General features: G+C 36.3%; 3 protein-coding genes and 1 long non-coding RNA gene across 5 annotated transcripts; 1 reads left to right on the forward strand and 3 right to left on the reverse strand.

Moving 5' to 3' along the window:
* Positions 1 to 7: 7 nt before the first annotated feature.
* cax2 (cation/H+ exchanger protein 2) lies at positions 8 to 12,356 on the reverse strand. 2 transcript variants are annotated; one of them, XR_014536715.1, is made up of 20 exons: positions 12,214 to 12,345; positions 10,775 to 10,915; positions 10,565 to 10,674; positions 10,341 to 10,449; positions 8,129 to 8,245; positions 7,975 to 8,036; positions 7,153 to 7,305; positions 6,682 to 6,867; positions 6,033 to 6,126; positions 5,749 to 5,890; positions 5,409 to 5,592; positions 5,217 to 5,316; positions 4,542 to 4,666; positions 4,385 to 4,422; positions 4,179 to 4,291; positions 3,916 to 4,068; positions 3,668 to 3,762; positions 2,525 to 2,603; positions 2,061 to 2,169; positions 8 to 1,256 (listed from the first exon to the last, which is right to left on the reverse strand). XR_014536715.1 is itself a non-coding variant. In XM_083561034.1 (20 exons), exons 1-20 carry the CDS (start codon positions 12,269 to 12,271, stop codon positions 1,183 to 1,185), a joined length of 2,235 nt encoding a protein of 744 aa, XP_083417160.1. In that variant the 5' UTR covers positions 12,272 to 12,356; the 3' UTR covers positions 8 to 1,182. The 2 variants fall into 2 exon arrangements, 1 of the variants encoding a protein (XP_083417160.1); XM_083561034.1 differs by having other exon boundaries at positions 3,916 to 4,061; positions 12,214 to 12,356.
* A 1,731-nt stretch (positions 12,357 to 14,087) lies between these two features.
* On the reverse strand, positions 14,088 to 19,145 carry armc10 (armadillo repeat containing 10). Its single transcript, XM_083561130.1, has 6 exons — positions 18,762 to 19,145; positions 18,240 to 18,385; positions 17,398 to 17,532; positions 17,131 to 17,307; positions 16,976 to 17,047; positions 14,088 to 15,828 (listed from the first exon to the last, which is right to left on the reverse strand). The coding sequence occupies exons 1-6, from the start codon at positions 19,024 to 19,026 to the stop codon at positions 15,577 to 15,579; spliced, it is 1,047 nt and encodes a 348-aa protein (XP_083417256.1). The 5' UTR covers positions 19,027 to 19,145; the 3' UTR covers positions 14,088 to 15,576.
* Positions 19,146 to 21,007: 1,862 nt separating this feature from the next.
* Positions 21,008 to 25,075, reverse strand: fam185a (family with sequence similarity 185 member A). The gene is made up of 8 exons (XM_083561118.1): positions 24,588 to 25,075; positions 23,795 to 23,904; positions 23,530 to 23,622; positions 23,297 to 23,435; positions 22,740 to 22,781; positions 22,562 to 22,657; positions 21,855 to 21,986; positions 21,008 to 21,236 (listed from the first exon to the last, which is right to left on the reverse strand). Exons 1-8 carry the CDS (start codon positions 24,964 to 24,966, stop codon positions 21,124 to 21,126), a joined length of 1,104 nt encoding a protein of 367 aa, XP_083417244.1. The 5' UTR covers positions 24,967 to 25,075; the 3' UTR covers positions 21,008 to 21,123.
* LOC310737023 lies at positions 23,865 to 24,510 on the forward strand. Its single transcript, XR_014536728.1, has 2 exons — positions 23,865 to 24,407; positions 24,444 to 24,510. It is a non-coding gene; the product is annotated as an uncharacterized lncRNA (long non-coding RNA).
* Positions 25,076 to 26,587: the final 1,512 nt, after the last annotated feature.

Consider the following 26,587-nt stretch of genomic DNA (forward strand, 5'->3'; position numbering starts at 1 on the left):
TGAAGCATTTTTATTAATGGGATTTTATTTTTAGTCTCAATTGTACATTTTAAATAAAAAAGGTTTGTTGATGTACATGATATTCAAAAGCTTGTAACAGATCTTAAAAGGGCTTTAATATTCCTACAACCGTAACCTGATTTGGATGTAAATACTCAAAACAAACTATGCACTTTAAAGTCCTATCCATTATTTAATTTAAATCACAAGACACTGTGGTAGACAGCAGGAAAAAAAAGGGAAAGAAAAATATTGATGTCCAAATATTTATGGACCTTAGTGCACCTTCTTGACAATAAAATAAATAAAACAAATTTAAATACATTTTCTTAAAATAAACAGTAAGACATTAAATGCCATAAATTTCCCATAAACATAAATGGTAAATAATGTAATAAAAAAAGTAATAAGTCAAACATATTTTGTAATTTTTGATACACAAAAGGAAGAAGAAAAAGGCAGGATATGGAGGGAAAAATAAATAACTCATATAATGCTGATTTGTAAAAAGAAAATCACAGGTGAAATTAATTCATCTGGATTCATCTTAATTCAGAGATTATGAATTAAACTACAAAAAAACCCCTAAATAATTCTATTTGTCATTATAACTAGTTTGTTTCTACATTAGCTATTGGATTAAAAATAATGCAAATAAAGGATAAAATGTTAAAAAGCAGAGAGACATGTTTGTTTCCCTGACACTGCAGCACATGAGAAACTAGAAAAAACACAGTCTACATAATACTGTTTAAAGGATTTCAAATGCAGACAAAACTTTGCCCCGTGGTTTAATATCTAAATAAAGTCCATGATGTCGTAAAGAACATTTCAGACACACATTCATACTGTAAATCTACACCTTATTAATGACACAGATGCTGACAAGAAATCAAAACACTAATGCGTCATGAGATCCAGTACCTTTAGTGTATCATCAAAAACACTTTCTGCAGTCAATTCAGCACTTCAATGCATTTTAAGAGAATAACTGAAGTAAAGACTTAATTTATGCAAATTAATGCTTAATTGTACCTGTTTTTAATTATTGATTATAATTAATTTTGTGCATCAGTCAGCTGCAATCCAGGATGTAGATATGTGATGACGTGTTAATACAGTAGAAAAGCACTTTGATTGTTGATTTAGTCCAGAAAAGTGAAATTGAGAGCAGTCTTCTGATTAACAACCTGCTGGTGAAGGAGCGAAGAAGTAGAGCGCAAGGAGGATGAGATACACAACCACGAGAGCTGTGCCTGAGAAATAATTAAATAAATCACAATGAATTTTTTTTATGTACAAAGTTATTAGATCTTCTATTAGACAGATTTGTGGAGATTTTTTTTAAAGCATGACTTTAATTGGCTTTTAAAATCTGACAAGATTTTTTTATTTGGGTTTGGGTAATACATTTCAAATATTTGGGCTGGGATTTAAAAATTATGTTTGGGATTATATTTTAGTTTCTGGTTTACCACTTTTAACCAAACGATCAGGAACTGAGAAAATCTGCCTAATAAAATTACTGTATTAGCTGTATAAAAGAAGTAACATTTACTTGTGCCAGGATTCAAGAAAGTATTTATTTAATATGATCAAAAGGTAAGTCAAAATGTCTGAATATGATTTGATGTTTTACAGCAGAAGAATACACCTGAGGAGGCAGGTGGGGATGATGTTCTGGATTAATTAAACAGGACTTTGGTCATGTTAAAACTGATACAACTTCTGCTGCATTTTCAACAGGCTTAGACTTTGTATTTACTTTGAAAATTGATGGAAAATTGATAAAAGTTGAAAACAAACATCCCTACTCTACAATAAAATAAGCAAATATTGTCTTAATTTTAGAAAACCCCTTCCAAAAAGCCAATAAAACACAAGTGTTTTTTAATATTAAATATGATTGAACATAAAAGGCAGGATGGATTGGAATGCAACATGAACTAAACCCAAGAGTGTGTGCTATCTAAAATATTAGAGATCACAATTGTATTTATTTCCTTATAACAAAGGAGCATCCATGAACAGATTATACCATATGACCCATTAAAACTTACCTTGAAAGTAATCAGACTTTCCATCCATAAATATGTAGTTGACAAGGATGACACTGAAGATGCTGGCCCACAGATGCAGGTCGCTGAAGATGAGCACAAAGCCCACATCCTATTTACGAAAAAAGAAAGGAGATAAAAATTCATATAATTTATCTGTAAAATGTTCATCGATATGTTCATTTAATAGTCACGGTGCTATTAAAAAAACTTGATTTTAAATGCATTTTACAATTTTTACATATATGTATATAAATTCCATTAAATTATAAAAATGTTCAGCTTCCCCTTCAAAGCTATGTCTACTTTTTATAAAATAGCTGAGTAGGTTTTGTTTGTAAAGACCCAAAAAAAACATTTTCTTCCAAAAAAAATAAAAGCCCTAATTATGCATAATCAGTTCATTATATTAAATGATATTAAATGCCTGAGTCATTTGCATTAAAGTGTTCTTCACAGCGACTTACGTAAAAGGCATTGAACAGGACGAGTATAGGGATCTGAATCATGCACACCTGAACCGCAATGCAGCGTCCGACCTCTAAACTGAAAAACACATCATCACAGCAGCGATATAATTATACAGACCAGACAAGCATCACTGAACACAGACAGTGCCTTGAATTAGTATTCACCCCCTCTTAACTTCATGTTTTGTCACATTACGACCTGGAATTAATAATTGGTCTAAACATAGACAAGTGTTTAGTCCTGGGTTGATTCCTGGAGGTTGACTAGATTCAACAAATGGACTACAATAGGTAAAATGAACGAATGTACCTACAAACCAAATTCCAAAAAAATTTGGACACTGTGCAAAATGTGAATAAAACCAGAATGCAATGAATGCAAATCTTACAAATCTCGCAAATGTCATTATATAAAATGACAGCGATTTAACCAGGATTTGTGGATGGCACGGCAATCTGCGTTTATAGACAACGATTTCTGCGGATTTTCAACCTTGTGCCTTGAGATTTCTCCAGATTCTTTAAAACTTTTGTTGATATTATGTACTGTAAATGATATTGAACTGTTTTGCAATTTCATGTTGAGGAACTTTATTCTTATATTTATCCACAATTTGTAGACAGTCTTTCACAGATTAGTGAAGCTCTGCCCATCTTTACTTCTGAGAGACTCTCTCACTTTAAGATACACTGTGTATACACAATCATTTTTACTGACCTGTTGCCAATTAACCTATTTAGATGCAAAATAATTCTCCAAATATTTACTTTTTTGAGACGTGTTGCAGCCATCAAATTTAAAATGACCTTTTTTTCATTAAAAGGGTACATTTTCCTCAGTTTAAACATTTGTTTTATATGTACAATTGTAAAAAAAATATATGGGTTTATTAAATTTGCATATCATTGCATTCTGTATGTATTTTACACAGTGTCCCAACTTTTTCTGGAATTGGGGTTGAAATAAAAAAGCGCACATTAGTGATACAAATAAAATGGCCCCACTTGTGCACACAGAATAATAAGTGTGTGAAAGTGTGTAGCAGTGGAACACAGACATCTCACAAAGGATTGGGTATCTGCTACCTCACTGATGCACAATATTAAAAATGTGTTCTTGTGTATAAGCAGGAAACTCACCTCAAGCTGATATTATTCTGAAGTGCAAACTGTATACCCGTAATTATCTCTGGGATTTCAGGAACCATGGCCAGAACTGTCACACCTATAAAGTACTGATAAGATGCCAGCAGAGGGATCAAAGTAAGATGAACATAAAAAGCAAAAAAAAAAAATGTATGTGTGATGTTCAGTGTACTGTGAGAGTTCTGGGTGTTCTGAGTGGAGTTAACGTGATTTCTATTTAGTATGTGTTTTGCAGGACATGCCTGGGAGATGTTCGGGTGGCTCAGTATGGAATGGATGTGCTCAGTGACGAGGTCAGCACAGGCAGACATGAGCACTGTGGCGATAATCAAAATGAGCAGAGCTCTCCAGCGAGACCAGTGGACCACTGCATCGAGATGACCTGCTGCTACTCACTCACACACACAAGCAAATTTTTTCAATAATACATGTGAAGTGTTTTATGTTTTTCCATGTGCTCATTCAGTGTTTCATTCAATATTTCTTGGTGTAGCTGAAACCTTACCGCTTCCATCACCGACATGAATGTCATAAATGTGTGAATGAGTCTTCAGAGTGAACAGAAGGCCGATGATGTAGGACACTGGTAGGAGAACGGACACTGTGTACACCAGGGGTCTGCGAGACAGCAATGAAAAATCTACTGCTTAACCCAGAGGCGCTTTAGGAATAACATGGGAACAAAGCTAAAAATAAACAATGGCTCCTTACTCAATATGGCTATGAAACAGGCTGTAGTTGTTTTGACTCTAAAGAAACAAAGAAAGAAATTTAAATAATTGAGGATTAATAAGCTATTTAAGCTAATTATTTTACATAACAGCTTTATAAGGAGGGCATTTAAGATCTGAGTGTAAATGTTTCCTACCAGGTCATAGTGGCAGTTCCTGCAGGTGAAAGACCCATTGCTACTATTGGTCACAGAGGAGTTAGTGCAGTCTTCACACACCAGATTCCCATAGGCCTTAGAGAAGAGTGTGGGGGCAAACACACCTATCACAGAAAGATGTCATTTTTTAGTTTGCTGTCGGAACGATCAGAACCAAAAGTCCCTGAACTTAACGGAAGCTAAAGAAACCATTTTACAACCTATATTTCCAAACTGTTCCAAAATACATCTACTGTGCAAAAAAAAAAGCATTAGTAGATGAGTTTTGGTCATATATTTATGTCATGTTTACAGGTAACATCTTTCAACTTTCCACCATTTTGTACTGTAAACAATCAGCAACAAGCATGTGATGTTCCATAAGAACCTAAGCTACTTTTGTTCTGACACTGTGTTGATGTGCTCCTTAATTTCCTCTCATCGGTTTTTGATGGTGAGTTTTTGGTTAATACATTTTGTATTCACATCTACCTGGGAATCTAGTGTGAAATACATATAACCATCTGAGGAGGATGACACAATTCAAGGACGCAATGTAATCAGTACTAGAAGTGGTGTTTTTCAACACACAGGATCACTGTGGAATGTGCAGTAAGTGAGATAAGAAAAATAGAGAGATGGAGAGAGAGAAAGAGAGGCAGAAAGATTACTCACCCCCAACAGATATGAAAAGTAGAGAAGCGCTGACTCCAGCTGAGCGGCTATTAAACCTCTGCTCGATGTGTTTCAGCCCTCCGATGATCATACAGATCCCCTTAGCATTATTTGAGAAAGGAAGAACGAGAGTAAGAGAAAGCTTACAGACTGTGTAGCTACATAGGAATGTGTCTGGACTGGATCTCTTACTGGGATGAATAGAATGCATCCAAGCAAAGTCCCAGTCAATGCTGCTTTCACAATCTCATGTAAACATTTGTTGCCCTGGTATCGGCCCCTAAGCAAGGCTGTGATGTAAAAGGTCAGCTCGATGATCGAGCCAAACGTGGCATTAACCACTGCGCCGACTGCAAAGTTACTCTGAGCTGAAATACTATATACAAACAAAGGCAGAGACAGAGACAAAATCATTTGAAAAAAGGAACATATATATATATATATATATATATATATATATATATATATATATATATATATATATATATATATATATATTTATATAAAACCTTACTTTTATGTTTTTGCTCACCTGGCGATTCCCATTCCAATATAGTAAGACAATGGGATGAGTGAACATATTGAAGTGGTGAACTTAACCTCAGCATTGACGAACTGGTTGCTCTGGTCCACAAAGCCAATCACTAGAGAGACGATGACCAAAGGAAGGAGATCTAGAAACAGTTATCTAAGGAAACCCACATGAAAACTTGACAAGAATACTAAAATTAAAATTCACATTGAATGTCACATATTAGCAACTTCCATTCATCTATCAATCTACATCAATTCTACTTGCTTTATTTAGAAGGATACTGACGGCAAAAACATTGATTCCATCAACTGTGTACTTGTAGTAATAAAGATTCACTGCATGGTAGCAGCAAAGGATGGCTTGACCTTCGCTTTCCTGCAATTTGAACATAAAAAATAAAATAAAATAATAGACAAATAAATAAAAGCTGAAATAAACTACACTATATGAACAAAATTATTGGGACATCTGACTTCTTTAGCAATATGGTTCTTCCCCAAACAGTTTAAACAAAGTTGGAGGCACACAGTTAAATAAGATGTCTCTAGAGGTGACTTTACTGACTTTACTAACTTCTATCTACACAAGCACACTACAAATTTAGTGGATTATCTTCCCAGAAGAATAAAGAATGAATTATTATTTCTTAAATGGGGAAAAATATTGTATGTTCAAAAAGCACATAACAATTTTACGGTCAGGTTTCCACAAACTTTTGTCCACATAGTGTATGTTTAGCCAAGCTACGTAGCATATGTCCATGATTAAGCTTAAAAATAGTTAACTTCAGAACTTGCATCAAGCTCATTGGAAAACTGCTAATTGTTTCACAGCATGTATGACCTTAAAACTAGAAATATATCCATCTTTATAAAACATTACACCATAAAGTACTGCAAGATGTACATTTTTATTTAAAAAAATTCTCACTCCAGTGGTGTCATTTATGAGAACTTGCTCAGGAGGCATTAGTAAGACGTTGCTCAGGGTTCGGATACTCATTTTGGACACAGGGATGGTGACAACCAAAAGCCAGGAGAGTACACACAATATGAGATGGGCCACAACCAGAGGGGGGTATCCCAGCAGCACCCAAACATACACACTTAGATGACTCTGGAAAGAGAAACACAGTTAATAGAAGTTGTTATAAGTTAGTTTGTCAAGAATTACAAAGTAGTACAAACTAGAGGTGCTTTTTCAAAAGTAAAAAGGGATTATGATGTATGCAGAGAAGAATCTTTTTGTTAAAAAACAGTTTGGAGTTTTCAGTTTTGTTGTCTGATTGAATTTAGCAACATTTGACAGGTCTTGGCGGACTGCTGTAAAAGTTTATTTGCAAAAATATTTATAATTCACTCTTTTTATTGTTTTGTTTTGATATTTTAACTGGTACTTTACCCAGTACGACTGCTCTGGAGGCCTGCATGATTCCACCACATCCTCTACCACTGGATTGGCTCTTAGTAGAGGCGAGGCTGGATTCGCTTCATCCCCTTCACCTAGTAAATCAGTGCGTTGTTTAGCACTGACATTTGACATTGAACCACTCGCCTGAGAGAACAGACAAAGAAGCTCAATTGTGACATTCTGACAGGTGGTTTGTTCTGTACTGAGGTACTCTATGACAGTGGTCCCCACCCCCCAGGCCGTGGACCAGCACCAGTCCGTGGGTCAATTGTTAATAATTACATTATTTCCATTTTATTTATCATCTGATTCTAAACGATATTTCATTTTGAAAAATTTACGAATTCTCTCCGCCACATCTGTCTATGACTCACTCTTGATGCATGTCATGATGCCTCAGTCACATGTCCTACCTACATACAGCTCTTAAAAGGGCTGCTTCGGCCACTAACACATATACATTTACTAAATTGAAACCCCCAAGCGAGCAAAATTAACAAAAAACAACACAGTGGATTCACGTTTATTATTATATATTAGAAAATACCCGTTTTATGCCGGTCTTATCATTTTATTTTGTTGTATTTATCCTTCACACCTTAAAGGCCGGTCCGTGAAAATATTGTCTGACATTAAACCATGGCGCAAAAAAGTTTGGGGACCTCTGTTTGACATCTTTATACTACACTATTCAAGGCATTAAATGCTTTAAATGAAATATTCTCACACCTATCTATGGCTATTGTCACTTTATCTAAAAAAGAAAATGAAAACAATGCATGCAGAATAATGATATGATAGTAAAAGGTCAACCTTAAGTACTGCTTTTCCAAATGGCCAAAAAACGTAACGGGACAATCTGAAACACAATTTACCTAAAAAGAAGCAAAAGCTAGTTTAAAAAAAGCTAGTGTATAAAAGTACACAGTTTCGATGTTGTAAAGACTTTGTTGTAAACACAGATTACCATGAGGCGCTCCAATAACGGTGATGTACATCATGATACTGACGAGAAGGTACACAAGAGAGATCCACCAACCGAATAAAAATATATACACAACATTGCCACATGTAATTAATGAGCCTGACAAAACAGAGGGAGGAAACAGAAGAAAACTGTAAGATTATTAAAATTATCAATATACTTTTATCAAAATGTATCATTTAAAAATATCATTACAATTAATATGTGGTAATAATTAAGATTATTACACACAAAATGTTATAATAATATTAATAATAAACCTAACGTTTACTTTTCTTGTTACATTTATTTATGTATTTATTTATTCAAATAAATAAGTTAATGTGATGTTTCAGTCTTATTTATATGTATTTAATACTTCACCCCTGTTTTGTATGTATTAATAGTGAGTGAATGCAAATGGTTTTGATTCATTTCAGCCTGTTCTGTTTGGTTAAGTGACATTTAGCATTGAATCTTATCATTTTTTTCAGTATATATAAACATTGTTTGACTTAATATGTATTATTAAATATGTCCTGTATTCCGTTTGGCTTAATCTAGTTTAATCAAGTCTGAGCTAATGATTATATCTGAGTCTAAATTTTGTTTTGTTTAATTGCGTTAATTGAGCCTGTTTATTACCTAATAATGTTTGAGGATGATATTGTGATTTGTGGTGAGAGTAGGGAGCAGGTTGAGCAGAGCCTGGAGAGGTGGAGGTACACGTTGGAGAGAAGGGGAATGAAAGTCAGTAGGAGTAAGACAGAGTACATGTGTGTAAATGAGAGAAAGGGCAGTGGAGTGATGCGGTTGCAGGGAGAAGAGGTGAAGAAGGTAAAGGAGTTCAGGTACCTGGGGTCAACAATGCAAAGTAATGGAGAGTGTGTTAAAGAAGTGAAGAAAAAAAGTGCAGGTAGGATGGAGTGGGTGGAGAAGAGTGATAAGAGGAGTGATTTGTGATAGAAGAGTATCTGCAGAAGTGAAAGGGAAAGTTTATAGGTCTGTGGTGAGACCTGCGATGTTGTATGGATTAGAGACAGTGGCATTGAGTAAAAGACAGGAGGTGGAGCTGGAGGTAGCAGAGCTGAAGATGTTGAGGTTTTCGTTGGGAGTAATGACGATGGACAGGATTAGAAACGAGTTTATTAGAGGAACAGCGCATGTAGGACGTTTTGGAGACAAGGTGAGGGAGATGAGATTAAGATGGTTTGGACATGTGCGGAGGAGGGACATGGGGTATATCGGTATGAGAATGCTGAAGATGGAGCCACCAGGAAGGAGGAAAAGAGGAAGACCAAGGAGGAGGTTTATGGATGTGGTGAAGGAAGACATGCAGGTGGTTGGGGTAAAAGAGGCAGATGTAGAGGACAGGGGGGGTCTAATAAGTGTCTCTAAACTGTGTGAGTCTACCTGGTTTCACATAACAATCTTATTATGTTTGGTTTAGTAATTTTGAATAAATCTGACCTGTGTTTGGCTTTAATGCCATTTATAGAGTCTGTTCTGTGTTGGGTTTAATGTCATTTAGAGAGTATGACCTGTGTTTTGTTGAATATTTATGAGCGCATATGTTCAGTTTAATAATTTCGAGTAAGTCTAAATTGTGTTTGGTTAATTATAATTAACTATAATTAATTGTATATTACATTAAAATGCAAATACAAATATGTAAATAAAAAAAACATAAATAAAATATAAAAATAAATGTAAAAAAAAGGTGAATGTAATGTATGGTGTTATCTTTGTGCTTTAGGTTGAAATTATCCTGCACTTTGAAAACTTTCAGTTGTGTTCTTTGGTCTAAATCTTTTCCTCGACCCTCCGATTTCTGTCCGTTCCTCCATTTTTTATTGTGCACCCTCTTCTGTGATTCTCTGTCCAGGGGTCTCATTTATAAACACCACTTTCCGTGCAAAGGTTGTAATTTATAAAAATAAAAAAATTTAATGGGAGAAAGTGCAAGTAGAGTCTAAGCCCTGCATGCGTGCAAAGTTGAAACACAGAAGGTGAGAAAAGGAAATGGCAACACAGCATGCATAACCTTTGCGTGAAAATTGAATACAAAAAAGTGAATTTGAATACAAAAAAAACCTGTTATTTTGTGCTACTAAAGGAATCGTTTCAGCCGTAGTTTGGTATAGTCATACTAAGTGAGTCAAAACTCAGTCTGGTCTGACCTGTGTTTGGTTTAATGTAACTGAGTGAGCCTGACCTGTGTTTGTCTTAATGATGATGAGCTCTGAATAAAGCTCCTTCACAATATCTGATCTCTCCTCAAAGGGCCGCTCAGTCACATGGCTTTTCCACTTTCTGAATCCAAACTTTACATGGAGGAAACACATGATCACAAAAACGCATAAAAAAAAAAAGAAAACTAAATAAATGGATGTACACAAAAAAAAACAACACTCATTAGCTATGAATGAAACCACTTACCTTGTAATTATTGGCAAGTTTTTGTGCCTCCACCTCATTTTCAGCACTTATAGTGGTCTTACTACATGTTACTTCATCCCACGTTTCATTAGCAACGTGTGAGCTGGGTGCTACACAAAGAGAGTAAAAGTGGAAATGAGTGTGAGAAAATATAGCAATATACTGAATACTAAAGCAAAATAAAATGACAAAATGGTAGACTGTGCCCACCTTTGTTTGGGTGTCTGTGTATGCAATTGCAGCAATGCACGGGACAGTCAGAAGACCTGACTTGTTGGTCATCAAACGAGCCAAAGGGATAACTACTAATGCCGGCATAAGCTCTGACACTACCGTGGTCCCATGAAAGCTCTGAAATCAGAAAAATAAAAAAACACACACACACACAGACCTAAACAACCAATACTAGTGGGGATATTTCTGTAATCAGGTCAACAATAGAACTCTTGTAGTCCCCAAATATGCTCTTAAAATGGACAAATGCAATCTACTTAAATAACAGCCTAATGCAATCTACTTAAATAACACAGCCTATTGTAACTATTTTCAGATGTGGGCTAAAAGTCTTTATGACTCATGACAAAATCACGCAAAGAATTACAGAACCTTATAAAATAAATGCAAAGATGGGATGCAAGAAGAACTTTTACATTGGGGACCGAGCTTTGGAAATAAATCTACATTAGTTTATTAGATGACAGAGCAATATTTCCTTTTCATTTATTTATTATAAAATATTATGAAATCATAAATAAGAGGAACCATGGCAACCATGGCAAGTGGCTCAGGTGCAGCTTCTGCTTGGTCAGAATGAAAACCTGCACCCACACCGGCCCTTTCTGAGATAGAATTTGACTCCTCTGGTCTATAGATTAAAAGTGTTAGAGTCTTTTTCAGTCTTATTTTGAGTTTTGAATGATTCAAACATTTTTTATTGCAGGCTATTCAAATAAGGACATTTTTAGAGTTGTCTTAACCTAGATAACCTAAAAATACCCACAAAATCTTAAAAAAATAAAAGAAATAAAGCAGTTTTCACTTTTAAGTTCAGAATATAAATCTAGAAAACCATGGGTCCTGCACAGGGTGTATTTTTCTGATGCTCTTGACACACCACAAATCAGACCAAAACAATGAGCCAAAATGATGCCTATGATACTGTAGGTTGTTAATGTAGCATCACTATCAAATCACTTCTCTTTTTTTGGGGGGTGGTTCATGTATAAAGGTGCAAAGCAAGGAAATGATTAGAGGAAATGTGAATAGACTTGTGGGCTTAAAGATCTTAAAAAAGACTGAGAGAGAAAAGTGTGCAATCAGACATTATAATTTACAGTAATTACAGCATTATATATATTTGCATAATATAGTATGATTTTATATATATTTGTATGATATGGTATGAAAAAATGCACAAAGGACAAACATAGCCAGAGAGCTTAATATGCATGTGAGAGAGCATGTGTGAATAGTATACCGGTTTATACCGGTAACAGGTGCGAGGTGCGCACTACAGGGGAGTGCAGGAGTTTGTGGTTTGGGACGCGGCCGCAGTTAATGCGTGCAGTGTTCACGTTTTTATATGATAATTTAAGTAGAAAATGTGACAGCAGTATTTAAAACAACGAACAAAAAAAGAAAAATCATACCTTCATTCTCGTGGTCGGTGGTAGTTGGTCTTCTCCGAGTTTCTGTACGAGTAGACATTACAGCTCCTGGGCTACAATAACAAAGCTCATGTGATTGCAGCAGCGCTAAGCTGCCTACCGGCTAGCAGCGTCACTCTAGGGCTTGTGGGAAATGTATTTCTGAATAGATGGTATCTAAAAGATGGATAGATGGTAAAATCTAAAAGATTTTTCTTTAACCTTTTATAATTCTCATCTACCTAATATGTGGATTGTGCACAGTTGTGAACAATACCTTATACTGTCTATAACAGAAATGCCCCATTACAAAACCATTAAAGATCAGATCAATATAGAACCATCACAAATCAACACAAGATCACTAAAGAACCACCACAGATCAACACAAGATCACTATAGAACCACCACAAATCAAAACAAGATCACTACAGAACCACCACAAGATCATTAAAAAACATCACTGATTATAGTTCACATTACAGACCATCTTCTATGGTGTGGTCTGCTGGTGCAGCAGCATCTCTACTGCAGACAGAAAGAGACTGGACAAGCTGATCAGGAAGGCCAGCTCAATCCTGAGGATTGCCCTGGGCACTGTACAGGAGGTGGGAGAAAGGAGGACGTTAACTAAACTGTCATCATTACTGCAGAACGACTCTCACCCCCTGTTCCAGCTCCTTCAGTAACAGACTGTTGCATCCTAAGTGTCTGAAGGAGCGATAAAGACAGTCTTTTCCTCCTGCTGCTATTAGACTTTACAATCAGAGCTGCTCCCAGTGAACCAGTCGCTAAAATATGCACTGTTATTACTGTTTAATTGTGCAATAATAACAACAAAGTTTTATAAGCAACACATGTGCAATACCAATTATTTAAAACCGTGCAATAGTACCTGTGTGCAATACGTTTGATAGCGTAACTACTTACTCGTGGTCTCTTTTTTCATCTTTTGTTGTTGTTTTGTTTGTTTTGTTTTTTACATATTTGCACATTTCTTTTTCTTTGCTGCTGTGAAAATTTCAGAGAAATCTCCCCACTGTGGGACGAATAAAGTTATATCTAATCTTATCTTATCTTAGACCTCTACAGAACCTCCATGTACCACATCAAAACTACATCCCAGCCCGCAAGACCCTACAAATAAATCACAGTAACTATGGTACCACCACAGCCCACTCTAGAACATCCACACACCACTACAGATCACCATAGGGTCACCTTATACCAGTACAGATCACTAACACACCACAAGCCAGTCACAAGACCCCTACGGATCAATTACAGACACCATGGTACTACTGCAGCTCACTCCAGATCCACAATCACAAATTTACCAATGAACCATCACTGAGTAAAGGCACTCAAGTTTCTACTTCCACCCAAAAGTGGTGGTGAGATCAGAACCTGAGACTGATGGTAAGACTGTTGCAGTGAACACAAAATGCATTCAAAATATGACCTACAATTTTTGTATATCATATAAAATAGGATTGTAAAACAGTCTATAGTATTACACATGCATGCAACCAATCACTTCCCTAACAATATCTAATCATCAGTGGTCTCATTGGGGGTCTCGCATAATCCTTGGTCTGAACCACACTTCTACCAGTGGGGTACATTAAGTAATTGTTCACTTACAGTTCCCCATTTATTCATCTTCCGTAAGTCAAAGTCACAGTAGATCTGAGACCTTTTCCATGAGAATAGTAAAACTGTGACTAATGTAGCTGGAAAAAGGAATAGAAGACAAAAGCTAGATGTAGTAGATAATATTGAAAGTCACTAAGATTACAGACACATGTGCATACACTTTATATTTTATTACCTGCATAAGAAGTGTAAAAAGAAAAAAAAACATTCGTAAATAATACTTATCCAAAATAAAATACTTTATTTCAAAGATTTTAATACAAACAATAAAATAAGCCTGAATTTACCAATCATTAACAGCAAAGGCAGTCAAGTTACACAACTGTGAGAAGAAAAGAAGAAATAAAAACCAAAACATGATAAGTCGACTAAAATTTACACAACTACAGTCCAATTCATGGACAAATTCACATTACTGGCTTTTCCAGTTATAATAATATTAACGACCCAAACAAGCCCTTTAATTCCACTTCTGACATAATGCAGAGTTAAACAATGCATAGGCAGGCAAACATTTGCGCTGAAAATGCATGCAGAAAAATACACAGAGCTGGAGAGATCAAGCTGAAAATCGATTATCCTTCACAAAGACATTTCAGGCATATTTCACTTTTGCAATAAAAGATTAGCTAAGAAAAGAAAAGGTACAGGAAGCACTTTGTGTGAAGGAGACCAGCTAGAGTCATTCATTGGTTAGAAAAGGTTTTTGGCACTAGCAACTTGATATGTGGCAAAGGAGTGGCACCTCTCAGGAGGCATTCACTGAGCACACACTATACGGTGAAACTGCTCTGAGGAAGTAACATTCTATTTACAGACAGGTGACAAATTTATGGGAAAAATAAATGAGTCATCAGAACTGCTTTGATACCTCTTGGCAAACTCCAAGTCTTTAGGACCAAGAATGAATGAACACCATTCTTCCAAAATAGAATCACACAATTAGTGTTCATTGGTCCAAACACTTCCACACCTCGTGAGTGGACACTAATAATGTATCACCTGTATGCATATATATTTTACTTTCATTTCTTGTCTTTAAACTCGTCCCATTTCCTTTGCCATCATTCAGGAGGGATGTAGGCACGAATGAGTGAAGAATTAAGAAGAAGAAAAAAAGAAAGAGGTCCAATTTGTGTATTTAAAGTAATACTACAAAGTAATTCCAATATAATCCGTATATTGGGTAGTAGATAAATATTTATGCTGAGTATGTATTTTTGTGGAACGAATTAAAGAATTTGTGGTTACACAAAACTTCTAACAGCTTTCTTTTACATCTCTTACTTCATCCTAAGAACCTAGTCTCATCAATATTTCTGCATTATATATTTAAAACTGGCCTTGTTTTTTTTTCTTCTCTGAAAGGAAATGTGTCAAAACTCTTATGTGGTAATCACAGAAAAAGGTTCCAGTGGTTCTTTGGTTTGTAACAACTCTACAGCAGAAGGGTTCACAAAAAAAAAAAAAAAAAAACAAGCTAGAACTGTTAACAATCCAAGTAAACCTTAAGAAACCATTCGATAGTTTAGGTTAAAAGCGCTCCAGAATTCTTTTCATTTTTAGAAAGAAACCATGTTAAAAAGTCCGTTTTTCTATATAGACCCAATATGACACACATAATTATAGTTCTAAGTGCACTGGTCAGGTGAGTTCAGACCTTAAACACAGCAGGTCTAAAGGAGTTCAAGGTGGAGTCCAGAGGAGGGTTTAAGCGAGGAGTCGCACCACCTGAGCTCTGACCTCTGCGTCAGGGTGGGAAAGGAGTAGAGGGAGTCTGTGGTGTATCTGAGAGCAACTGTCTAGGAGCACACAGTAGAGGGAGTCCTGTTGCCTCCTCAGAGCTTCAGCCACCTGTGCAGATGGTCTCCATGCCCGCAGGTTTCCTATGAAGACCAGAAGGCGAAGAAGCACTTCTGTGCTCGTGCAGCAATCGAAGAGCAGCACCAGCGAGGCAGGAGTCTGTACAATCAAATTCAGTTCATAATTTTTTTGACATGTTATTTTATATATATATATATATATATATATATATATATATATATATATATATATATATGTTTATACAGTACATTATTCAGAAATGATTTCAACCCCCATCACTGTTTTCAATTTTATGTTACAGCCGGATACTAAAATCGTTCAGATGTTTTTTTTGATTATAATAATTTTACACTCTGTACCCCACTTTTATGGGAAAGTGAAAAAACTGAATTCTAGAAATGTCTAGAAATTATTGTAAATTTCAAAAACCTGAAATACGTTTCACATTCAGATTCTTTGCAACAGCACTCAAAAATGTCCTCAGTTGCCTCAGATTTCTCTCGATCGCTGATGTTTCTACACCTTAACTGGAGCCTACCTGTTGAAAAGTATATTGATTGGACATGATTTGGAAAGGCACACCTCTCTATAGAAGGCCTCACAGCTGAGAATGCATATCTGAGCAAAAACCAAGCCATGAGGTCGAAGGAGACAGGCTCCAAAGATTGCTGCTGCACTGAAAATTCCCAAGCACAGTGGCCTTGATAAATCTCAAATGGAAAAAGTGTGGTACAGACAGGTCTCTTTTAAGACAAACTGAGCAATCGGGAGAAAGGGCCTTTGCAAGAGAGGTGACCAAGAACCAGATGGTCCAAATGCACTGTATATAGCATTATACATTTTTTTTTTTCTTATTTGTATTTATACATTGTGTTGTGTATAAAGTGTATACTATAGTATGAGTCTAATCTTTTATATATTTGCATTTATTTTTCTTCGCTACTGTAACAGAGAAATTTCCCCACTGTGGGATGAATAAAAGAGATCTTATCTCTTATCTTCTAATTATAACATATACTAATAGTAACATTAACAATAACATCTATTGCTCAAAACTGATATACTGACACTAGTGAGAGTGCATGTGCTGTTCATTAATATTAGAACAAGCCCAGCCATGCAAGAAGCTACTAGCAAACCGCATAAAAAAAAAGTGGGGTTATCATTGTGTTGACAATTTTATCCCTAAAACTTTACAAAATTCTTACAATAACCCATACAATAAGAGTTTAGTAGTTAAAGTTAGGCAGGTTTAGTAGTAAAGTCAAAATTAGCCATACTTTACCTGTGCTTGTACTAGCTCATCCATTAAGTCTGGATTGGATGATAAATTGACTAAAACCTTCAAAACCTGGATCTGCAAGCAAAGAGCAAAATGTTAACAAATATACTCAATGAGATTAAAAGTATACAAAACAAAAACCATACTGATTAAAGCACCTGAAGAACATCGTTGCTCACTACAAGTAGAGACAAGAAGAGTGTGATGGAGCTCTTCAGTAAATGTTGATGGTTATCCGTGACTGTCAAATTTGTTAGTAACCTCAGTGCAGCCAACTGAAGGTCCGAGTTCACCGGGGACATCTCGATCAACTCCAACACTGATGGAGCATAGATCTGAACAGGAGGAGATTGGAGATTAGCGCAGTGCTGGACAGGAGTCTTTGTAATGAGGGTTGTGTCAAAAAAAAAAAAACTGAAGCAAACCTTCAGCTGTTCTTGATTGCGGATGTTCATGCTCAGGTTATTCAAGGCGTTCAGGGTTTGCACTCGGACGTCGGGTTCAGGGTCAGAAAGGAAGCTGGCAATGACGTGAAGACCTCCAAATTCACGAAGGAGATCCTGGAAAGAGGAAAAAAATCTTTGGCTATGAACATTAATATTAATTAATATAAAAAGTGTTTTGGTTAATGAAACAAGGGAAAATGGACCACCATAAAAGCACTAAAGATTTTTGAGTGCAGCAGTGATTATTATGGTACAGTATCAATTCAGGGGACTTCAACTGGTGCACTTGAAGCAAGTGAAGCGTTTCAACAGACAAAACCTTAATTGTGAAGAACTAGAAGTTATAAACTACTATAGCAAAGTCAATAGAACATATTGGTTTGTATTTTTAGAAAACCTTTCCATATGCTTCTCTAGGAAATCCGTTTCAGTTTATCCAATCACAATTAATTGTGGTTATTAATGCAGTTTATTATTGCTGAACGCAGCCGAGTTAATCTGTAGTAAATCCCAGCATCACAATCAAAAAACACGCCATTGGTTCAGAGTTGTGATGCATGTAACAAGTATGAATTTGATGTGCCAGCGAGGAAATAAACGCCAATTAAACTTTTATAAATCATTGATGACATTAAAATTGGCCTTTTTATCAAAAGGTCATGAGTTCAAATCCCCGCACCATCAAGTTCTCACTGCTGAGCCATTGAGTAACCCTCAACTGCTCAGTTGTATACGTGAGAAAATTTTAAGTTGCTGTGTAACTTGTAACATCTGCCAAATGCAGCAAATGTAAAAGTAAATGTAAGTTTCACATGTAATACCTGGTTCACTGTAAACGCTGCAGCATTTCCTAAAGTTATAAGGACTTGTTTTCTTTCGGTTGGGTTCGGGCTTCTCTGTAGAAGAGAGAGAAGCATGCTGAGATGTTTAGGCTCCAGATTGCTGGGGGACTTGGAAAGAATTTCACCTGGAGGAGCAGGATGGAGAAAAGCAATTGGTTCAATCAATGGTTAGCAATATAGAAAGCTCAGCAAGGAAAGCAGAATAACTATGCTAGCAATATTAATCAAACCCCGCCCCCCAAAATACCCCATGACGTCAGTGGGGCAGATAAACACAACTTCTGATGGGAATATTGAGATTTCAACACCATCTACGAAATTAGCAGCAGGATCCCTAAACACGTCGTTAATATTTCTATATAAAACATGTGATGAGTCTCAGGATGGACTTTCCCCTTAAAGCAGTAATCATTCAGAGAGCAGGGATGCTGTAGATGCCAGGTTCTCAGCCCTGCTCCTGAGGATCTCAGATCATATATCATGTCATGCACTTGGGCCTACCTGATGCAGCTTCTGTGCTCAGGTTCGCACTAACCACATGAAATCCAGACACTTTGGCCATCAGACTTCCTGGCTGGATTCCTCCACCATCTCTCTTCTTTACTTTCTTTCTCTCGGGATCTTCTCTGCTGGCGCGCAGCACCATTTTGTAAAGTCCATACGAAGCTCCAGCTCCTGCTATGATGCCCAGCAAGGCCTTCATATTACCCAGTTTGTGCATCACCCCGTCCTCTCCCATAATTAAATCACAACTGTCATATTTCATGGACAAGCTTTAAAACACACTTCCTGCAAAAAAGACACCTTCTTCCAGTCGACCCATAGCACTTGTTTCTCGCTCCCGTGAAACTCCGTGGGTTCAATGTTAAAAGGGCTGTCAGCGATGAAGTAGTGCACTACACAGGGCGCAGAAGACTTTACTCCCAACCCCTTTGTAGTGCGCTAATAGAGGGAACGTAGTTCGCAGTGAAACTCGGCCAGGTTTCCAGGGTCTTGCATCAGTGGCCCATCAAAAGGTTTCACGGAGTTTCTTGGATGCCGCGCGATATAGTATAAATAAAACTAAAGGAGAAAGATATTCCTATTATATTATTTATAATAATAATAAAAAATAATAAATTATATATATATATATATATATATATGTATATATATAATTATTATTATATTTTTGTATTTTATAATAAATTATTATATAATATGAATATTTTTATATTATAAATTTATATCATTTTTATATAGTTTTTTATACACATTATGTTTAATTATTTACATTGTAAGATTAATTGCAGTATATTTGTGTACACGTACTGCCTAAAACCTGGCTAAACCAAAATGTAAAAACAAATTCTCAAAAGCAAATAAAAGTGAAAAAAAAAAAAAAAAATATATATATATATATATATATATATATATATATATATATATATATATATATATATATATATATATATATATATATGTCTTTTTTTTATATAATTGTTTCTTAATTTATATATTTTATATATAACATTTTATTTAATTATTTTTTTTTACTTTTATTTGCATTTGAGAATTAGTTTCCACATTTTGGTTTAGCCAGGTTTTAGGCAGTACGTGTACACAAATATACTCTGCAATTATTTTTACAATTCTATGACATTAATAATAATGGTAATAAATAAATACATAAATAAATAATTAAAATAAAAAAAAATTAAAAAATGTCATCTCTAATTTGCAATCTCCCGTTTTCCCACAGTGTGTCGCTGTAAGCACGGCATCCACTTTGTATGAAAAGGCTCGAAACACTCCATTCTGAAAAGTTAAGCTGAGTACACTACAGACTGAGGACCAGGAAATCTACAGATTCACATATAAATTCACAAGATTTAGCAGGCTTTTACGGCTCTTAACATCGCAAAATCTGTACACAAATACATCCTATGTAATTATTCCTACAATACTAAAACATGGAAAATAAATCAATAAAATGAAGACAAGAAAGAAGAAAGGAGAAAAAGAAACTCGTATCCAATTTGCAATCTTTTATTTGTCTACAGTATGTAAATCACATTCTGAAAAGCTGAGTACATTACAGACTCTGGACCATGAAACCTGAGCAGAACAGTTAAATTCATATTCATATTCACCAGATTCTTCAGACTCCTACTGCCATCTTTACATTGTACAATTTGTACACAAATATACTATCTATTTAATCATTTCTACAATGATTTAACATAGAGAAAAAGAAAAAATAATCTCCAATCTCCCCTTTGTCCACAGCGTGTCGCTGTTTTACATTCTGAAAAGAAAAGCTGTGCACAATCCAGACTGAGGATCATGAAACCTGAGCAAAACTGATTCACATTCACAGATATCAGCAGACTCCTACTGCCATCTTTACACTCTACAATAGTTTTTAAGCTACATAGCTTGATTTATGTTACATTGCCATTTTTAAATAACTATACAGTGGTTCAGGAGCATTTTCCAGGGTTACTTGGTTTGAATTAGGAATAGTGTAAACCATGATTGTGGTGCCAGTCCATCACAGGCTACCATACAAATCCACCCTCACACCTAAGGGCCAAATTAGACTACCCCCAAAAATAGGGAAAAAATCCCAGAAGAAATCTGTAGGGCATAGCCTGCAAAATCCTACATATTCAAGAGACCCGAGATCCATAATTGTGTGTGTATTACATTTATTTATGAACATCCTGTAAATGTACCAATTTCTTAATCAAGTTAACACCATAGAGTGGAATATATTCCTCGTTTATTTATCATATAAACAATAAAGATACACTGTAAACATAAAACCAAAGTCGTACCTACTAACTAATATTCATCTTTGAATTTAAAGGCAAATATTCATTCAGCTCCCCAGTTTGAGCGTCTCAAACCAGCTCTGGGTCTTGATGCTCACTGTGCCTCTGTCAGCAATGGCACTGATCCAGCAGTCCTCTCGAGTGCCACCATTCAGCGGCCCTGTACACACACCAAATCAATGCGGTTACTGTAGTAGGGAACAATGAGCACAAAGACTGACACGTATCTAACAGATTCACTGCATTTATTTGCCTTTAAAAACCCAGTTTTCTTATTTTTGGGTAAAATGTGGTAAAAAATTTAACAACCCAAAAAACACGACTGGCTGTGAAAAGTACTGTGAAGTATCATTTTATCCACCACCAACATGACGTCACTATAATAAAAAAACCTTTTTGAAAATTATTCTTTACCTCTATAAGGCTATAAGAGTGTGTTTTAATTGTTAAAACACCAGGGATCATAAGGCACAAGAGTATGGTGGCATCTGTTTTTATGTCAAATGTAAACAAGGAAACTTTTCCCATTGTCAGACGCATAGTTACGCTGAAGTGCCATTATCACCATTGTATTTTCCTCAAATTCAATGCCATGAGAACTCATGATCGCACATTCAGGACACATTTCACTCGGTGAGGTTTTAGTCAATGGGAGGAGATTGTTAACGCTTTTGTTTCACTTCTTTCTGGTTAGTGGAAATGTAAAGTTTCTTGAATTTCTTCATGATGCTTCTTGAAGCAATGGAATCTTGGGTTACACTATTATGACGCTACTCACCAGTGAGCACCGTTTTTCCTTCGGATGATTGGATTTGTGTCTCCTGAAGAATCTCTGAATTACCTTCCACAGACGTCCCACAGAGATGCACCCAGGCCTTTAAAGTGGACGGCACACGGACACTCACAGCACCTTCACAAGGGAGTTGAAAGCTTTATAGATTTTTTATGATTTTTATGTGTGACTTCTTTCTATTATCTTTCTTTGCATATTGTCAAGCTGCGACTGTAATATCATTGTGATAGATGTTTACGTTTGTCCCGAGAACAGTATGACCTTCTACAACGTTTTTGTTCCTCATGCACCGATATGAAACGCGATGGTCTCATAATCGTCACAGAGGTTTTTAAGTGCATTCTCGCTATTATTAAACTTTGTATATCTTTTATATACGTCCTGGTGTCTGTGTGACTGATATTTCCGGTTTCATATCTGAGAGATATTACAATCCTAACATTTAGCCAAACATAGAGCATGACGTCATTTTAGAATGGAATAAGACCATCGTTACGCACGGGGCAACATAAATAAACAATCAACACAGGAATATTATATCTCTGAGGAACCCTTTTCATTGTTTACTAAGTCTTATGGAAATAATTCTTAGACCTCCAGGATCAACTCAAGACCGGTGTGATATCAAAAACCGGCTTGAGCGTTCGACCTACTGTACATTCCAGAAATAGCAAGAAATATTGTTGAAATACCTTGCTGTGTATGAAGCTCGGCTGTTCCTGTTTGGCTCACATATGCATCGATGTTCCCAGCGTTAGTGTGTGCTGTTAGGACACCACTAGAACTGTCTGGCAGGATCAGAGTAAACATTTATGAGTTGAACACTTTAAACATTTCTACATGTGAATTCGGATAAAAAAACGTGCGTACCGATGATGATATCTCCTGTGTCACTGTTCACAAGTGCTTCGCCTGTACAATAAATCAGAGGATGTGTTTAAAATGTATAATTAATAACCATTTACTTATAGTAAAATGAACTAAACGGGCAAATTGCATGATGGCTTAAGTACACAAAAGGCAAAACAGAAAAACGGATATGACGAATTACAGGCAACAGAAATGCATACTTTTTAGATGATGTATATTTCTGGACAGTAAGAGGCTCTGATTGTGCTTGTACATTAAAATAGAGTAAATACAATATTGGGGATGCTAATGCAATACAATGTGTTAATTATAAGAAATAACACATGACGATTCATTAAGTGAAGAATAATTACTTCTGAAAAACTCCTGAAGACTCTTCAGTGTTTGGAAACTTGCAGATTACTCTAAGGAATGTTACATAATGTCTAAACACCGACAATAGAGACTCCTTTATCAATGGTTCTAGGATTTTTCAGTCCTGTTGTAACCCAACGTTTTTCTGAAGCAACCTCTTGAAAATTCCTTCATTAAAATATTCAGGATCACTCGTTTCTTACCATGTATATGCCCAATATGGATTTTTCCCGAGGAGGATGCTACAGCACTCTTCTCAGCATAAATGGCTTTCACATTTAATGGCCCATGTTCAGTGGAAATATTCATGGATGTTCCCTGGATCTTCTTAAGATCAACTCTCTAAAAAAATTTATGAATTTATGTCATCTTGAAATGGTAAGAAATGGTAAAATACTGTACTGTACAGTATTGAAGACTTTAGTGGGTTGTTTACACTGTGTCCTGCAGTGATCATCTCCACATCGCCATTGATGGTGCCCATACCAGTGATGTTTCCTCCACAAGACCGTACCTGCACTTTGTGACTCTAAAAATAAACAAATAAAAAACATATCACAAATTTGGACCTGGAAACACTACAGATGTGTGTATATTTATGATTGGAACAATTCAGGTCATTTTTCTCAACGTTAAAAAACACCTGATCAAATGTAAAATTTGTATACTGGCAAATAGTTTTCAAATTTTAGATGCTTTACCTTGACAGACTGAAGGATGCAGTGACCTCTTTCTGTCTGTACCTGGCACACATCACTCTCCATGTTCTGGATCTTCACATTGCCTTTCCCTTGACCAACGATATGAAGATCTGCAAACGAAAGCCAAAGTTAGTGCTAGTGTGCAAAGGCTTAATGGTCATTGACCATCTAGATCAGACACTGATCAGACTAGAACGATCAAGTAATAATTCATAATAACAATTTTGATGCTGATTCTGACAAACATGCACAGATATTGCCATAGAGTCAGCACGGGGTTTCCTCTGGTTTCCTCCTACCTCCAGAAAAAAAATAAACATAGGCAGTCTATCAGTACTATCTTTGTAGTACATATATATTTTCAATAAAATTATGTGGTCTAATTTTAACAAGATATATTAGAAGGTTATTAGAAAAATTATACAAAATCTAATTTACTACTTTTAATATATATTTTAAAGGGTTCAAGAGGAAATATAGACATTAAAGAAGTTGTAAAAAAGTATGCCCAATGACAGGAACACACCAATGAACCATACATTTGTGGTACTTTTGAACCTGTAGAACAGGTGTAAATGAGTGTGTGTGTGTGTGTGTGTGTGTGTGTGTGTGTGTGTGTGTGTGTGTGTGTGTGTGTGTGTGTGTTTAGTGACCAGTGATTGGACAACTATTGTCTCTTCAATTCAGGGAGAATTCAAAACACCCAGTGTTCCCATTACAGTACATGCACTCCATGCAATCCACATTCACATTCCAACACATAGAAGATAAAATAAAGAGCACACACACACACCACTTTTAATAGGAGCTGTGAGCTCTACAGACAGATTGCTGATGGTCTTGTCGCTGGAAACTTCTAACTTCTTGCTCTGGTCATCATAATGAACCTGAAGCGTTTCCGGGGCAGTGACGTCATCACGGCTGCGCCCGAGGAGAGTCACACAAACCTGTTCCGCTCCCGGAAGTGAGTGTTTGTCCAGGGGCTTTACAGACACACCACAGGATAACTGGCAATAAATTTTAGTAAAAGGACTGACTGTGAAACTCCACTGTTTTGAAGGCTCCTTAGCGGCATCCGAAAGAAAAGCCCGAAAAAGCCGAGAAGTACAGTGTCTCAAACCTTCGTGCGGGTATCTCAAACGAATAATCCCGCAAAATAAACTGGGCCTCATGATGAAACTGTAATTAAAACATCACTCATCACCATGGTGTGGATCAAAACCCTCCTCAACACGCTGCATGTCCACTCTCTCTACTGGCCCGCAACGCGCATGCGCTTTGATACGTAGCCACGACGCAGCGCGATCTCTACCACGCATGCGTAGTAGGGTTACAAGTCGATCCTGTATTTTCTAAATGATCTTTTAAAAAAGATGTGGATCTGCACTAGACTGGTGTAAGGTCCACGTGTAGGGGCAAAGGGGGTAGTTTTCAAATTATTATAGCTTTAGTAGGGTATGCAAATCGTTCAATCAGACCATATCAATCAAGGACTGTCATTTTATTATTAGACAGACAGACAGACAGACAGACAGACAGACAGACAGACAGACAGACAGACAGATAGATAGATAGATAGATAGACAGACAGACAGACAGACAGACAGACAGACAGACAGATAGATAGATAGATAGATAATAAACTTTATTTTGTATAGCGCATTTAAAATGAGTTTCTCAAAGCGCTTGACATAAAAGATAAAATTAAAAGATACACATAATAATGCAAACACTAAAACTAACCATACAAAAAATAAAAACCCAATAAATAGCAAACAAAGAAGTCACATAAAAGCTACCCTAAAAAAGTAAGTTTTAAGATAGGATTTAAAAAGACCCAGCGATTCTGCATTCCTGATCTCTGAGGGCAGGGAATTCCACAGTTTGGGAGCCAAAGAAGAAAAAGCCCGATCACCCACAGTTTTTAGCCGTGTTTTTTGGGCAGTGAGAAGACCAGCTTCAGAGGAGCGTAGAGCACGTGAAGGTGTGTAGGGGGTTAACAGCTCACATAGATATTGAGGGGCCAGATTATTCAAGGCCTTATGAGAATTTTTAACTCAATACAAAAACTAACAGGAAGCCAGTGCAATTTTTCCAGGATAGGTGTGATGTGTTCCCTTGCACTGGTCCTAGTCAGAATTCTAGCTGCTGAATTTTGTACCAACTGTAATTTACTCCAGCCAGCAAAGCATTACAGTAGTCAAGACGTGAATATACAAATGTGTTGATCAACTTTTCAGCCACAGAGCAAGTCAGCATGGGACGTAGTTTTTTGCTACGAACATGATGGTCAAATGTTAAATTGGCGTCAAATATCACCCCTAAATTTTTTTGTTTAGTTCGGAATTGTAAAGCAGAACCATCCAAACTTAAGGTTACGGACTCTGCTTTACACAGCGGATGAGGTGAACCAATAAGCATCACTTCGGTCTTGTCACTGTTCAGACAAAGATAATTTTCTGACATCCATTTCTTAATCTCAGTAAAACATTGTGTGTGTGTGAATCAGTGGATTGGTGACTGTGGGAATAGGACATTGCAGAAGGTGAGGTCTGTAATGGCCATGTTTTTATGCCGTGGTGATTGCTGGGATTTGGAGTTGTGATTTTGCTGATTTGTGACAAGTCGTAGCTTGTCACATACTTTATTCAATAGTTTGTTTGTTTTTAATTTAGGTTGTAGATCCAAAGAGTATTTAAAAAATATTGTGCCAACAACAACTACTGCTAACAACTACTGTATCAGAGCAATTCGTTACAGATACACCACACACTGAAGCAGGACAACATGACG

The sequence above is a fragment of the Silurus aristotelis genome, assembly GCF_946808225.1.
Source record: "Silurus aristotelis genome assembly, chromosome: 14".
Taxonomy (NCBI): Eukaryota; Metazoa; Chordata; class Actinopteri; order Siluriformes; family Siluridae; genus Silurus; species Silurus aristotelis.